Source organism: Podarcis filfolensis, assembly GCF_964270895.1.
Source record: "Podarcis filfolensis genome assembly, chromosome: 4".
Lineage (NCBI taxonomy): Eukaryota > Metazoa > Chordata > Lepidosauria > Squamata > Lacertidae > Podarcis > Podarcis filfolensis.
This window is the reverse complement of record NC_139607.1, coordinates 34384549-34401365: the sequence shown is the minus strand read 5'-3', so window position 1 is coordinate 34401365 and position 16817 is coordinate 34384549. Positions and strand designations below refer to the sequence as shown.

The window sequence follows — 16817 nt, the reverse complement described above, 5'->3', positions numbered from 1 at the left end:
CAACTGGAATTCCAGAAGATTTTATTTTAGAACTTAAAACTGCCCAAAGAAACTTGACTGGATCAGCAGCTAGAGGAGGGGGGCACCTTTTCCCTGCACTGCTTTTTATCTAAATGCTACCCTCTACTAGAAAAATAATAATAAAGCCATGATACGGGCACAGGGTGGGGCTAATAATTTTTTTAAGCAGACCAGTAGAGCAGGCATCCCCTCCCTCAGCACCACTACTCCAACCGAAACCAGAACCTCCCTCACATTAACATATCTTTAAATGTGTGGAGAGATCCTGTCATGTATCTTCTATTTTATGTCTGTTTCAGAGCTGTGCTCAGACCAGAGAAGCTATATTGTTACTGGACTACAACTCCCATCATCCCTGACTATTGACCATGCTGGTTGAGGCTAATGGGAGTTGTAGTCTAGCAAGGTCTTCAGGGCCACTGGTTCCCCATTTGTGTCACAATCTAAATTATCCTGCCTCTATTACAAGTCTAGAAAGGAAAAATTTCTTTTTTGTCCCAACATCCCACTCCCACCTTATCTCTTGTGGATGCTGCAGCGCTGTCATATCTCCATTTTTAGAGTAGGGGGGTGGCACTAGTTCTTTCAGGAAGAATCTCCAAATCCCTGTAGCTTTCGAGTTGTTTCAAACCCTGAATCTGACTGCTTTTGCAGAAAGAAGCACTTCCATGCATTCACAAGGTATTGACAATCGTGCTATTGTATAGCTTATATTCTCACATCCTGCTCCTTGTCTACCTGAACATCTCCTGTCACTGTTACCAGCACCCACTCTGCATTCAACACTTTTATTGATCCAGGCAAAAGTCTCAGTCAATCGTTGCAAAGCGATATTGCTGAATTTTAACAGTTTTAGAAATGGCATGCTGCTTCCTCGTTTGAATTCCAGCCATGCTCTCATTTCAGGCAAGCAGAAAATGATGCACAAGCAAATAACTGTCTAGCACCTTTCACTTGGGTGCACAGCCATGGAAAGCATCTAAAATTACTTGTCAACTGATAAGACCCGCAAGCCTGTTTCATTCGCATCTTGAACCAAGCAAAACTACTTTGCTTTACATTCTCAGCCCAGTAAAGCAAATATATTCTAGAGAGCAATATTTGTGGAGTCCTGTAAAATATATAGTATAGTAATTGGATATATTCTGTGAATGTAGGGTTCCATGGTTCATGAGACAAGTGTTGTGAGAGGATGAAGGGCAGCCATTTTGGAAAATGGCCTCCATAGATTTCCCTCAGCATGTTCAAGATGTCTACTTATGTTTATATTGTTTCACACCAGGGGTTTTGCCTCATATAGGTCAGCCATAAAATTCCTACACTGGTTTTTTCCAGAGACAGGATTAAAAATAACCTAAGAATTACAGCTACATTTCATTTTAAAAGGCACTCCTAAAGCAATTTAAAGGCCTGCTGAAATAAAAATGTAATGAGAGATCTGGTCAAATGAACTCCTCAGACAGGGTCAGGCATGGAAATGCATCACCTGCAAGTAGAGATGGAGTAGAAAACTGATTTTGTTTCTGTCTTAATTCACGCTTCTTGAATCAACATGCAAACCAAAATACAACTATCCTTCAAAATTTACACTTCAAATGCATTAAAAACTGACACTGACAAGCTGGTGAATATTCACTAGGTTTTTTGTTTTGTTTCATTAAAAAAAAATACAAATTGTTGTAGAAATGCAGAGAACTGAATTTAAGACTGGAAAATTTAGAATCTTAGAGAACCAAAACTGACAGATTCACCCATCCTTACCTGCAAGTTTTGTCCAGGTCACCAAGACCTCTCCACCAAGTAACTGTCCCCTCTTCTTTCGTCCAGAACTATATAAGACTTTGGATGAGTTGCCACTTGGTGGTAGGCTAAGGAGCTTTTCCTTTTAACTGTGCAGAATACAGCCTGCAGTTCATATCCTATCCTTTCCTGATGAAGGCACATGACAACCCCTGAATATAAAATGACAGCTACCTGAACATTATTGCAACATTATGCATTTTTCGTTGGACCAAAGTATTGCTTTGCTTTAGCCAGTTTCTTACATATCTCTAGATTGTTGAACCTGTAGAAAAGTTCTATCTTCAAATAAATGGTATCAGAAAAGTATATTATTGTATGTACGTATACCTGGAAATATAGCATGTTACTTTAAAACTATGGAATGAGATTCCACTTATATTTCACAAGGAAACACTCCACGATAATGGAATGTTTACTCTGCAGAATTAAGGAGCAGGGTGTTTACAGTGGATTTGTCTTGGTTTTAGCAACTTGACCTCAGTGCTGAACTTCATCCTTGAATGTAAGTGCAGAAGTGCTGGCCAGCATAGACATTTCAGAACCAGTCACAGGGTACAGCTGAAGTATAGAAGAGCAGCACCATCTAATGGCGAATGTGATACTGTTTCGTGAGAGAAATGTTGATTTGCTTTCAAGCTCAGTGCCAACTTGCTCACTTACCTTCTTAAGACATTTTAATTTACATTGCCTCCCTCCCACCCAGCCTCATTGCTTATAGTGTCACCTGCCAACTTAGGATGACACTTCACGTATCTGATGCGATGAAATAGACTCCAATTCACCAAAGCTATACTGAATAGCTTTAAGGTAGCCTCCTCCAAGCAGATGTCCTACAGATTTTTTTGGACTTCAAAGCTCTAGAGGGCATCAGCTTGCAAGAGGCTGCTTAGAAGTGCCAGAATGCTCTTTGTTTTGACTGCAACAGACTGTCCCCCCAAAATCATTACACAATACAGTAGCCCATACATCCATCTTCCAGGACTGTTTTGCATTTAAATAAATCCTGCTCATTCGATATTTCTATTAACTAATCCAAGGGTCAAAATATTTAACTGATAAGTCTTTTCTTTCATTCATTAATGAGTTGCCATTTGCAAAATAATTCATTTCAGAGAACTTTATTATAGAACAGGGCTAGTCTGAACAAAAAATAAGATATCACCATCTGTCAAAAGGTTTTCTTTTGTTTCATTTATTTTTGGAATATACCGCCAATATCAGAGTAATATGGTGTTCCTTAAGGGGTGAATCATGCTCCAGAAGTGAATTAACACATTTTTAACTATTAACTACTTTTGTTTTCATTACTGTGTATTTTGAAATAATGTTATAAACTTCCATTAACTGTCTTGAATCCAAATTTGGGAGGAAGGCAGGATATAAATATGTTAAATAAAATAAATAAAACAATTAAGTCTCATTCTTTGCAGGAAGGAGCCTTGGAGCCAGAGTGGAGGAGACATGCGGCCGGGATTTCTATCATGAAGTCAGCAATACAAATGTCCGCTTAACAACTGCACACACAGAAATGCACAAGAAAACATACCCCACCATTTACCAGACCCCATAGCAGACTTGGAATTTGCTTTACAACATGTGAGCAAAGTGTCCTCTGGCCACTGACTCTATCCTAGCCCTCTCTCATGACCTACCATCTCAATGACCCTGCATCTCCTGTACATCTGTCTTAAGATATCTCCCTGCACCTGTGTGATGTTTTCATTTCCCTCACTAGATTAGCATTCCATGACCAATTTTTTTTTAACACCACATGACATCACAGTGGCCCAAACCAATGGCTAGTAGAATATACCTACGAATATTCACTATGTAGACTGTAAGGCATGCTTAAGCTGAAAGGGATTCTAGACTGAAAAGGCCAAGCAGGCACTCTCTTTCCCTAGGCTGCAATTAAATAAATTAGTACTGTAACATTTGACAGTTATTAGATTGCTATTGATATTATAATTGCGACTGTGAGTTGGATAGATATTTTTAACTTAAACCAAACCCTATCATTATTATTCTTGCTTTATTTGCCACGTCTGATAATAAAGCTGCAGAGACTATATTATTTTCTTCCTAAAATGGCATCATACAGCTTTCCAGTTTTCTTGATTTCAATCTCCCTGAAGCCAGCTGCTGTGAGGAGGCTGCTGTACTCTGCAGGGGTCCGCTCTTTCCCTTCAGTCTGAACCAACATATTAATGGAATAGAGCTGGCTTTCCAAAGGACCACTTCTGTCTTCATTCAGAAGTGTTTCGACTAGTAAAACGCCACCACCTGGTTGGGGAAAACAAGATTCATTTTGACACATTGCCCGGCCTCATCTTAATCCTATAAGGGGTCTATAACCTCAGCCTAAGATTTCAAGAAAAAGAGAGCACCCAGGAATGAAGATGGAGCTACGTGAAACAGAACAACAAGGATTTAGACCGGTAAGCGAAGTATGGGTTTCTATACTCCTCCTATAAACCAGAGCTAGCTAATGTGGTGCCCTCCAGATACTACTGGACTACAACTCCCATTATCCCTGACATTGACGCTGATGGGAGCTGGAGTCCAAAGCCTCTTGAGGGTGCCAGGCTGGCTATCCCTACTATAAACTGAGCATCTTCCATTAAAGTAACATGATGTATTGTTGCTGCCATTATAAAATAACCAAAGACTTTTCAAGACGTTATGGAAAGGCTAAATTGATTGATAAAAGGAATGACAATGCCAGGCTCATCATGTCATACATGTGACCATTGTGAATTCTATAATATGATTTGTAATTGTGCTGTTTAGCTTTTTTTTTTAGTTGTTTTGCTAATAGTGCTTTATATAATTGTTTTACTGATGATATGTTAATTATTCTTTATGATTTACGTTGCACTTGTGACGTTCTGTTATTGTTATTTATTGTTTGCAAGCTGCTTTGTAATTCATTTGAATGAAAAGCAACACAGAAATATAATCAATCAATCAATCAATCAATCAATCAATGTAGAAAGAGAGATGCCAGGATATTCAGCCTGCTATCACAATGCCACTGCCCCCCATGTCCATTTAGTCCTTCCATAACTTCTGAAAGGGGAATACAACTACAACTGCCACTAACATTTCAGCTACTTTATTTCTAATGCCAAGGACAGCTACGTAGACAAACTTAGGAGTTTGTGCATGCTTGGTGGGATTTTTGAATATTTCCTCTCCCTTTTAAAAGCAGGTTCCCATAGGCTATCACAACTATTTTTGAAACCCTTCTGAGCTTCAAAAATAGTCAGGTGGCAAGAGGAATGCCTGCTTTGAGAGTGGAAAAAAGCTTATCTGTGCACATGGGAGTAGCTGCTTGATGTTTTGAATCTCAGCTTTCTTTTTAAAAAATAGCACAAATAGAAAGGATCAGTAACAGTTGTAGAAAAACTCAAGAATGAAAGAGACAGCTGCACAAATAGATATCGTTCCCAATGTGTTTTCAAGAAACTTCTTATCGAGGGTTATCTTTAGAGCTTCTTAATAAAATCTGTTTGGGGAACATTTGCTGCTGCAGCTCACCCCTTGATAAAAAGTTTCCTTGAAGTATGTTGAGAACCAACAACTTCCACCCACCTGCACAGAGATACTTCCTGTTTCTCTTCTCTCTCTCCCCTCCAGCCTCAAACAGCTTGTAGCCCTCCAGTACAGATTGAAGGGCTACAGGGAGAGGAGAGGAAGGAGAAGCCTTATTGCATGAGTGATATCTGCTTGCCTAGCCTGCCACCAATTCCACCACCCCTCCTTCTGTGGTTGCAAGAATGCTAAGTGACAAGCTGACGTCACAATTAATGGAAAGCACTGAGCACATTAAACAGTCCCAGAGAGATAAAGGCACTTGGTTTTTTGAAGTGACGAATGCAATGTATAGCCAGGCTCTTGTACATTATTATATACGTGTGCGTACCAGTTTTGCAAGCCTTCTGCACCTTTTTGAGAAGCTGCACACATTTCTCATCTGCCCAGTCATGGAGGATCCTTGCTAAAATATACAGGTCAGCTTCTGGAACTGGGTCTGCAAAAAAATCTCCTGTGTCAGGCAGAAAACAAACATTAATTTCTGATTAACTGAGAATCCAGCATGTCAAGAAAACATGGAATGGGTCCAAAGTAGCTGAGATCAGAAGAAGATTCGCTGGTGTTTATTTTCATGCTTGAGCCAGCATTAAAGTTCTCTAGGGGGACGGGTTTTGTAACTGTTGATATGCACCATGTTAATAAAAGCATCTAAACTACATGTTTTCTATTTGTTGGACACAAGGCATGTGTGAAAGAAGGAACAGTAAGTTCAAGCAATACAGGCACTTTCTGTATTGGGTTCCATGTGAAGATGGTCTATCCTGTAATTAATTCGGAGAATAGAGGTTCTAATATTATCATTTAACCTATTTCATTCTTAAACACCGTGGGTGGTATACAATCATCTTCATTAATTTCATTGGGTCTTCTCTGATTAAGAAGTAGCTGAATATCACCCAGAGTCTGGGATTTTAAGAAACATTCATGCAAGCAGCCAAAACATTTTTCTGGAAGAGCCAACTCTAAAAACCATCCAGTGACTTATCTGTTAGGCAGAGAGAGCCTTTGCAGTCACACACACATATATATAAGCTCTAGCTCCAGGTCGCACTTGTATGGCCCTTCTGAAATGTCCAACAAATAAAATATTTCAAATGTTGGGGGGGAATAGCCTTAGGAAAAAAGGCACAGTATTAAATTATGGGGCTACTTTCTACAGAGAGGGGAAAGGAATTTACAGTAAAGAGCAATGCTCTCCTCCTCAACCTAGTTTTCTCAGAAACCACCATCTTTACCTTCATGAAAAGTGATCCGCCGTTCCTCAGAGGACACAAAATGCTTCTTTGCTGTTTGTACTACTTTAGGCAGGTCGAAAATTGTGACTGAACAATTTGGATATAGTGAAACACATTCCTGGGCTAAAGCACCAGCACCTCCTTTTTGAAGAAAAAGGTTAAAAATAACCAGTGATGAGTTCAGAGGAGGAGGCGGAGAAAAATAACTAACGAACTAACCAACCAACCAACCAACCCATATTAGCACAGCACTATTTTTTTTTTCTCACATCCTTTTTTAAGTATGGATGGGCCTGCCTCTGGGTTTCTTACCATTTCTGGCAGGGAATGATGCCTGCTTCATCTGAAGTGGCATAAGTTTTGACTGTCTTGGCCTGGACAGGACCACACCCCAAGCTAAGGTCCCCTGGTATGCACCCGGCATGAAATGAAGTGACATTCCACAAACCTCTTTGATGGCACAAGGGGTGCTGGGACTTGAAATCAACTCTGCCACTACTAACAGGAGCCAAGATACACAAGGAAATATTTGGTTCCTCTACAGAGAAGGCCCTCACGAGCCCCACTGAGTGCTGCAAACTGCATTTCCAAATCCTATAGGTATCACTGAGGCCAACATGGTTATGTACTAGAACACGCCAACCACTATAGTAAGGTCAGGTTTGGACAGCTGCCCAGTAAACACACTGGTACTGCTGAGTACTGGATTGCCTCAAGCTGCCATATGAGTAACTGCTTGCAACTCTTAAAATTCATGGCAGTCCATAAAATAGACCCAGTGTATTTTTAATGCCTTCATTAAACTGGGCAGTTGTATTAAAGTGCAAGTTTTTCCATGCAAGATTTTAACATTTCTGTGTGTGTGTCAAAGGAAAACTACTGAAACTTATTAAATGGCACTTACCTCCAAGATCGTAAATGACAGGGAACAGAGAAAGATCAAATGCAGCTATCACATCTCTGCCACATATGCTCCAAATTGCATTCAATCCATACATGAATTTTATCATTTCTTCCTCTGATCTAGAGATTTGAAATTGCACCAGCAATAAGCTCGTTGCAAATGTCCACAATGATTTACTGCTATGTAAAAGACATGGACAGCTTTTCTGCCATCCTAATTAAAAGAATTACATATTCTTTAACACACCCATGAGATCTTTGTGCAGACGACCCCATTCATTTCTGTGGAAGGGCAGCTCTGCAAACGGACACATAGATCTGCTGTTTCTATTGCACAAGCAAGGCATTCTTAAGAAATCAAGAATTGGACCATGACACGCTGGCCTCAGTTAACCATATACTATTAACCTCCAAAACAGATTACTGCTGTGTGCTCCCCCCCCCCCCCAGTTTAATGACCTTCACACTAACCATCGTTGCTATCAAAAACAGCGTGCACACAGAGGCATTTGATCAGGGGCAATCTATTGTGTTTTAGATTAAACCATTATAGTGGAAGCCTTACCTGTAAAGTGCTTCAAAGACATCTTTTGATGAAATGCCAAACGCTCTCTCATATTGGTTTTTCCCCTCCCTTAAATTAAGTGGGAAAAAAATCTTGATAAATTCAACAGCTAACTTTAAAATGTCATTTATATTACGTAATACTGCCATACTCAAGAAGAGTCCTGAACAAATGCTTAAGAATGTTTGCATGATGTTGCTTATAGAGTTCACTTTTCCACAGGAGCAGTGATCCTGAAGTAAGCTAGCTTTAAAAAAAAAAAATCATCAAAATATTCCGTAACCTCCCATCCTTCCTGGGAACCTAAGAGACAGAAGTATGCTTATATATGCCTACATTCCTAGCTGCATCAAGAACCATAAATGCAATTTAGCGATGCCAGAAATGACCTCTTCTGGAATACAAATTTGCCCAGCTTATCATTCTTAACAATATTGCAAATCAAGCTTCTCACCCCCTAGGTCTTCTGTGATTTGGAATGTAAAACAAGATTCTGCACACACACACCCCACACACACCCCAACTATTCAGTGGCCTTGACAACCAAAGCCAGATAAGCTTTGTAGGCACATGCATGAAGAAGAAGAAGAGGAGGAGGAGGAGGAGGAGGAGGAGGAGGAGGAGGAGGAGGAGTTTGGATTTGATATCCCGCTTTATCAGTACCCGAAGGAGTCTCAAAGTGCCTAACATTCTCCTTTCCCTCCCTCCCCCACAACAAACACTCTGTGAGGTGAGTGAGGCTGAGAGACTTCAGAGAAGTATGACTAGCCCAAGGTCACCCAGCAGCTGCATGTGGAGGAGCAGAGACACGAACCCAGTTCCCCAGATTACGAGTCTACCGCTCTTAACCACTACACCACACTGTGCCCAATGAAACTCTCACAGCTGTCTCTGAACTGTGTGAGCCAGACAACCTAACCAAGCAGCCTTTTGCTTGGCACGTATAATCTGCTTTGGGTCAATTACTTTGATTTGTTCCTTGCAAAGGTTTCATGTAACTGATGTTTCTCACCCAGCTCTAAAAACCCTTTCTTTCCCCACTGAATGTATTTACACGGTTGTTGCTGTTGTTTTGGCTGGGAAAGGTGGAGGTAAATTTCAAGGCAGCTTTCCTCTCAAGCAGACATAAGATAAGGTGCCTATCTGCAGAGCACCACCAGTGAACATGTGCCAAGAGAGATCTCTTAGAAAACAGATGTGTGTGTTTTTCCAAACACATGCCGAGGAAGCTTGTAATTGCCAAGTGCATTCTTAATTGAGCCAAAGGGAATTGTTCCATCACTGGTGCACATGGGTGATACAGGATGCTTCTCTGCCAGAGCTACGCTTGATAGTTGTTTTGAATTGAAGGGAAATATGGATTTAGTTCCGCCTTCTACTACTTCTGAAACAACTGACAGGTGTTAAGAGGGTCTCCAAAATGTCTTGAGCTAAAGTGCCTTCCCATTTTTAATATTTATTGCTTTCTCTGGATTATGGCAAATGACCAGAACTTGAAGATAATGGAAATTTGTTGGGAGGCTTCTACTTGGAAACTGGCTAAATGGGCCATTTTAAATTTGCATTAATTTCAGCTGAACTTGGAAAATCCTCTTCCACAGCTCCCAACCATCCGTGATAAAGAACTTAGTATTACTAACAACAGCTACTTCAAAGAAGTCAGTAGAACCATATGGTGGTCCTCATTCGCTGAAAAATCCACCCCAATTTCCTTTGTTTTCTTCTGGCACAGACAATAGAATCAACTGGTATCTCAACACCTTCGTGCCAGTTCCTCATTGCTAAGTATTCTCCTGAGAATTCTCTCGGTAAATAGCGCTGTTATGACAAAGCATTCCCTAGCTGGTTTCCACACACCTGCAAAAAATGAATCTTCTTAAGCGTTAACAATAACACAATGCTACCACTTGGTGTGTGGTATAAAAAATAAAGTAATAGTGTAACAATAGTAACTCTATATCAGTCCTGTTTGAACTATTAGCACTTCAGCATTCAACAGTAAACAGTAGTTTTCCTGAAAAAGATCAATGCAAAGGGAATAATGCAGTGGTTCACTGCAAGTTTTTACAAAGGTTTCATTTTTCAATTATCAACATAAACTTCCTCATCGTTCACCTTACCTCACAGCATCTGTCAAGTAGTGCCAGCACAAATAGATGGTTTTGGAATAGTACATCAAGTTATGATACTGAGACTTCAGACTTGATTTTGTGAGGTAGAGATTTGATATTTCCGTGTTTCCATAAAATGCTGAAGAGGAAAGAAGGCAAAGTCAGGATTTAGCACAGTGGTGATGCTATCTGTGGCACCATCATCTTAAGAACAAAAATAATGCATCTGCACAATTTATCTGTCCAGCTTAAAGCAGTTTTTGATGCAATCCTCTTAGAAATCTACACTGACGCTGCTTCCCATTTGCCAAAAATATATGTCAAATTTGGGGATTTAACAGCATCCTTGTGCAACTCAAGGTGAAACTGCCTGGAAGCAGAGAGAGATTAGATGCCCTCTTGTGTATGCGCAACACACACATTCACCCTTGAATGTTTCACAAAAGTCTTTCTGTTTTGCAGGTGGGAAACAGACAATCATTTTAAAAAGAGCTGGAAGTGGTTTGAGAATCACCTTCCATGGTGCATTCATGCATATATATACTCTCGCATTTAGCAAACACAGCTTGCAGATTATCAAAACAATATAGAAATAGGAAAAACCTATTTACCAAAGCTGAAAGACAGCTGAGCAGGTGAACCAGAACCAGCAATCTCTATTTCAGATTACCTTCAACCTAATAATAATAATAATAATAATAATAATAATAATAATAATAATACTTTATTATTTATACCCTGCCCATCTGTTTGTTGCCCACTGGCAAGGAGAAGGCTCCAGGCTCAATCCCTGGCCTCTCCAGACAGAGGAAGACTCTGCCTGAAACCCTCAAAAGCCAACACAAGTCAGGATACTGGGGCTCAGTAGATGGCTTGGACAACCTTGACCATTGGCCATTCTGACTCAGGTTGATGGGTGTTAAGGTCCTAAACATTTGGGATACCCAGGTTGGGGGCAGCTGGTGTAGGCAGCTGGTTCCTTCCTATATTCTTAAAAAACGTTATGGTCAGTTTCTAGGCACATAATGTGCAGAGGCCAAAACAGGGGTGGCTGGTCATGTTAGATTCCTCTAACACGGTTACCTCCTTCCTTTTTCACTTCTGCTCTCAGCAGCTTTAAACCCACACAAGCATCTAGCAACCTCTCCATTCCCTGGAAGCTGCTGCCCAGCTGCTCTGCAATGGCCTTCGAGGTCAAGAGATCTTCTGACTCTCTCAGCAGATCAAATACTCCCAGCTCACAGGCAGCAAACATCACCTAAAACCAAAGGAACGGGCAGGGATGAAAGAAGCAAAGAGAGAAAGCACAGCAGTGGCTAACAGTGCAGTGACTTTTCAGAAGTAAGTCTTATGGAATTCAATGAGGCTTGCTCCCAGGTAAGCAGGGTTGGTTGGGACGGCAGCCTACAGTCGAATGGCAGAAATAATTTTAAACTGACCTCTGCAATGCATTGTTGAGCTTCATCTAAGTCTTTATTAAACTAAGCATACATAGTCTGAATGCATTTTTTTTTTGTGGGATTTTTATTGTTGCCATAAGGTAAAGGTAAAGGGACCCCTGACCATTAGGTCCAGTCATGACCGACTTTGGGGTTGCGGTGCTCATCTCGCTTTATTGGCTGAGGAAGCCGGCGTACAGCTTCCGGGACATGTGGTCAGCATGACTAAGCTGCTTCTGGCAAACCAGAGCAGCGCACGGAAACGCCGTTTACCTTCCCACTGGAGTGGTACCTATTTATCTACTTGCACTTTTGCATGCTTTCGAACTGCTAGGTTGGCAGGAGCAGGGACCGAGCAACGGGAGCTCACCCCGTCACGGGGATTCGAACAGCCGACTTTCTGATCAGCATGTCCAAGGCTCTGTGGTTTAACCCACAGCGCCACCCGCGTCCCGGGTGCCATACATAATATTACACAATACACAATTGTTGCCATAAAGGTAAAGGTAAAGGTACGGCCAGTCTTGACAGACTCTAGGATTGTGCGCTCATCTCACTCTAGAGGCCGGGAGCCAGCGCTGTCCGCAGACACTTCTGGGTCACGTGGCCAGCGTGACAAGCTGCATCTGGCGAGCCAGCGCAGCACACGGAACGCCGTTTACCTTCCCGCTGGTAAGCGGTCCCTATTTATCTACTTGCACCCGGGGGTGCTTTCGAACTGCTAGGTTGGCAGACAGGAGCACACCCCGCCACGGGGATTCGAACCGCCGACCATGCGATCGGCAAGTCCTAGGCGCTGAGGTTTTACCCACAGCGCCACCCGCGTTTTTATTATTGTTGCCATACACAATAATAAAAACAGTATGTTGAAGCCACAGCTGGAAGTAGATGTCCTGATTATTTTTATCCTGGCAACAGACTCTTTTTAAAAAGAGCAACATGACCTCTATACAGTATATGCTTGCTTCAATATCTAGCTTTACCACAAATTTTGAAGGGATAATTTCCCCCTTGGGGCTAGTTCAAAGTTATTTATTGATGATTCTCTAGCATCTTTGAAAACTTTACTTGTTCCCAGCTTCCTTGCGGGTTTACAAAACCTTTGCATTTTTCTATTGATTGGAATTGCATATCGCCTACAGAAGAGAATCTCTTTTTCCCCTCTCTTTTAAAAAAAGGTTCATATTAGGAGTTTTCTTATTTCACACCTGTGAAGAATCTGAGATGTATATCAAAATGGAACTGTGTTGACACCTCTTGCTCTCTTTCCACAGCGAAATACTGTTGTTAAGAAACAAGGCTAGCTTCTTCCTGGAGGGCACAAGCTGTAAGCACTAAAGCAATTGGGCTCTTTCTACAAGCGGGCACTGAAAAGCTGGGAAAACTCTATGTGAGATTTACTTTAAGTGACATCTTTGCTTAGTACTGGATTTTTCCAAATTTGATATGCAGAGAAAAGTCAAAACATGCTTTGCTTTTAACCTAAACATGTATGGACTTTAGATTACCAAGAAATGATTGCAGGTTTGGAAATTTTAGTTTACAAGGAGCCCTGGTTCAACGGAGATGATTCAAATGGTGGGGTTTAAGATTACGTATTTACTTTGATACTGGTTTAAATTTCATTCATTGCATTCATCCCAGCACATTTAGTTAACACCTGTTGTTGCAAGCTGTTGAACACAAAATTAAAACAGATAAATTAAAAGATTCACCTCTATAGATGCTCTAGGTTCTGCACACATCCACAATAAGAAGAAAAAAGTATCACTTTCTGGTTTAAATTTTCTTGAGGCATATCATTTGTGAGCCTTACCTTTGATATTAAAAATCCATTCTGGTACTGAATTAAGAGACGAGGATATTCAAGGTCCTCTGCGGAGCTCATTTTTGTCCACTGCACTGTGAGAAATCCTCTTTCCTTCTTCATTTAAATAAGCCTCTTTAGCCTGTAGGCACAGATGATTCTGGGTAGTCCACTTTAACTGTACTAATACCACTCCAGACATATTTAGTCTTATTACCACAAATGTGCTGACGCAAGCTCTCCCTTCCAGGGGATGCTGTAGTCAGTGTTATGGGTTCATTTGCTCGAATTAAAAACTCCACTAGCCAAAAGAAGGGTCTGAACTATTGTTAAATATATTAAAATGTGACCACCGAATAGCTTCAAGTGTGCAAGACCAGTTGACTGTGCGAAAGAGGCATTTTGCATTCTTTTTATTTATAGCTTTTATATATACCAGGCATGTCCAACTCCCAAGAGACTGTGATCTACTCCCAGTATAAAAAAGCTGGCAGTGATCTACCCATTATCACTGGAGGTAGGAGGAGCATGCGTGGCGTGGGTGGATTGTCCAGAATTCTTCAGCTTTTATTTGTTAACTTTTGGTAAACTTTATTTAATCCCATGATCAATACCAGGATCCCAGGATCTACCAGGATCAGCAGGGGATCTATCGGAAGAGCATGATCTACTGGTTGGACATGCCTGATATATACCAACGACTCAGTGTGGTGTACAGTAATTTGGTAACAAAGGGTTACAACGAAACAAGTCATTCTGTTAGCACATGGACTTCCATGTTTGGAAGAGAACTTCTCAGATCTGCTCTGGAGGGTTGGGGGAAACCCAGAACAGATTTTGGGGACACACAAGGAGAGAGAAAGGTGATGGGAACTTCTACTGTGCAAGTGTAAGCCTTTGCACTAAGATCAGAGGTGTACCTAGACCATAGCTGTCAACTTTTCCCTTTTTTAAGGGAAATTCCCTTATTCCGAATAGGATTCCTCTCAAGAAAAGGGAAAAGTTGACAGCTATGACCTAGACTCCCTTGCACCCTTGGCAAGAAGCTGTATTGGTGTCTCTGAAGTTGCGTGAGACCATGTACCAGAAACTCAAAACATTTGCTTTTGTCTCCTTTTGCACTCTGCCAGTGACTTCCTCCATGGCTATTGGGTTCTCCTCTATGTCCCAAATCTGTCTGCCTCCCTGCCTCCTCTTGCTGCTTTGCCTTCTACCTCCGTCCTTCCTTTTTCCTCTTCCTGAAACTCTGGCCTGTTCTGTCTTCCTTCCCAAGCCCCACTGGAGACTTGACTCACACTGCTAACAGGAGTGGTGGCTGACTGGGGAGGGGGCCCCCATGCCAGCAATCAGATTCCTCCGCTGAGGCAGTCTGTGCACCTCACCCAGCAACCCTGAGCAGCAGAGGAGCGGCCCAGGGAATACACAGACAGATGGGTGGGTTCCTAGCCTCTCCAAGCCAGAGTAGAGAGGTCTGATTTTTGCATCCTCCTGGGCTTGGGCCCTTGGCAGGGGCCAATCGAATCAGCTCCTAGGTATGATGCTCCAAGCTAAAATGGAACAAGACCTTGCCAGCAGTGGCCCCAGTAAAGGATTTTGATTCCAATTAAAGTCAAGATAGGGACGCGGGTGGCACTGTGGGTTAAACCACAGAGCCTAGGGCTTGCCGATCAGAAGGTCGGCGGTTCGAATCCCCGTGACAGGGTGAGCTCCCATTGCTCGGTCCCTGCTCCTGCCAACCTAGTAGTTCAAAAGCATGTCAAAGTGTAAGTAAATAGGTACTGCTCCAGCAGGAAAGTAAACGGTGTTTCCGTGCACTGCCCTGGTTCGCCAGAAGCGGCTTAGTCATGCTGGCCACATGACCCGGAAGCTGTCTGCAGACAAATGCCGGCTCCCTCGGCCTATAGAGCGAGATGAGTGCGCAACCCCAGAGTCGTCCGCGACTGGACCTAATGGTCAAGGGTACCTTTACCTTTTTAAAGTCAAGATGATAGGACAAATACTAAAATAGATACCTGTGGGGTTGTCTGAAGTGAGTAGAAAGGGCTGAGGAAAAGGAATAGTGAATATTTTGCTTCTGCAGTTTCTGGAAAGTCATCAGTAGAGGCCTCAGACTAACCAGCCTGATCCCTCAAAATAATCCGATTAGCCTACTGAGATATGGCTAAGAGAATAAGCCTTGAATCTGCACCTCTGGTGTGAATTCATTAGATTACCTTAGACAAGCCAATCTCTTTCAGCCTCAGCATCCTCCCCTTGAATCTGAAGTACCATCTTATGCCAGGGATAGCCAGTGTGGTGCCCTCCAGATGAACTCCACTTCCCAACATCATCCAGACCTTCACCGTTCCTCAGCATTGTTTTCTATGCATGTGAAGCACTTTGAACATCAAAAGTGCTGTACAAACATTATTGTTGCATGATTATTCCACACAGAAGACAGATGCTGTAGAAGGAAGTAAGAAGCACATGGGGCTTGTCAACCTGGGAAAGAAGCCCATCTAGAAGGAGGAAAACCTCTTTAAGGAAATTTTATACCTCTGGTGCCTTGCAGGATATCTTTGGGGGAATAAAAGGCTCAGGACCCTACACAAATCCAAAGTGGAGTCCCTAAGACAGTTGGATGACAACTTGTGCACCTCCTTCCAGCAACTCCTGCAGCCAAGCTGGTGCTAAATGTATCACTGTGTTTTCTTTGGACCACACCAGCAAGTCTGAGAAGAGCATCTTCTTGTCTGGGCAGCTCAGGACCTCTATACCATGCTGCCCAGGCTTGTGCCCTGAGGTGCTCACTTTGGTATTGCTAATGCAGCGGTTTGCCTTCACCCCTGGAGGCACACTCCATTGTCTCTTGAGACAGATGGGTGCCAACAGTGAGGTTGCTATGCATATGCAGATAGATAACATTTGGAAGGGACGCGGGTGGCGCTGTGGGTAAAACCTCAACGCCTAGGACTTGCCGATCGTCAGGTCGGCGGTTCGAATCCCCGCGGCAGGGTGCGCTCCCGTTGCTCGGTCCCAGCGCCTGCCAACCTAGCAGTTCGAAAGCACCCCCGGGTGCAAGTAGATAAATAGGGACCGCTTACTAGCAGGAAGGTAAACGGCGTTTCCGTGTGCTGCGCTGGCTCACCAGATGCAGCTTGTCACGCTGGCCACGTGAGCCAGAAGTGTCTGCAGACAGTGCTGGCCCCCGGCCTCTTAAGTGAGATGGGCACACAACCCTAGAGTCGGACACGACTGGCCCGTACGGGCGGGGTACCTTTACCTTTAACATTTGGAAGAGTCAACTCCCTTTTCAGTAAAAAGAAAGTAATTTTGAAATCTACCTTATAGATAGAT

At 42.4% G+C, this 16817-nt stretch overlaps 1 protein-coding gene across 4 annotated transcripts; it reads right to left on the bottom strand.

The window, feature by feature from the left end:
* Nucleotides 1-2926: 2926 nt before the first annotated feature.
* Nucleotides 2927-15924, bottom strand: ASMT (acetylserotonin O-methyltransferase). 4 transcript variants are annotated; one of them, XM_083611890.1, is made up of 9 exons: nt 15695-15924; nt 13491-13623; nt 11319-11493; nt 10245-10374; nt 8125-8193; nt 7561-7679; nt 6657-6797; nt 5750-5872; nt 2927-4107 (listed from the first exon to the last, which is right to left on the bottom strand). In XM_083611890.1, the coding sequence occupies exons 2-9, from the start codon at nt 13602-13604 to the stop codon at nt 3896-3898; spliced, it is 1083 nt and encodes a 360-aa protein (XP_083468016.1). In that variant the 5' UTR covers nt 13605-13623; nt 15695-15924; the 3' UTR covers nt 2927-3895. The 4 variants fall into 4 exon arrangements, with proteins under 4 accessions (XP_083468016.1, XP_083468017.1, XP_083468018.1 ...); XM_083611891.1 differs by lacking the exon at nt 15695-15924 and adding an exon at nt 15494-15512; XM_083611892.1 differs by lacking the exon at nt 15695-15924 and adding an exon at nt 14499-14897 and having other exon boundaries at nt 13491-14401.
* Between the last annotated feature and the right edge of the window lie 893 nt (nt 15925-16817).

Bases quoted from the DNA above. Each gene is read 5' to 3' on its own strand.
- ASMT (XM_083611890.1), bottom strand. From the start codon at position 13,604: ATGAAGAAGGAAAGAGGATTTCTCACAGTGCAGTGGACAAAAATGAGC. The intron at 10,375-11,318 runs GTAACCGTGTTA...TTTCCTCTTCAG, and splicing joins AGAAGTGAAAAAGGAAGGAG to CATTTTATGGAAACACGGAA. The intron at 4,108-5,749 runs GTACGCACACGT...TTCCCCAACCAG, and splicing joins GCAGAAGGCTTGCAAAACTG to GTGGTGGCGTTTTACTAGTC.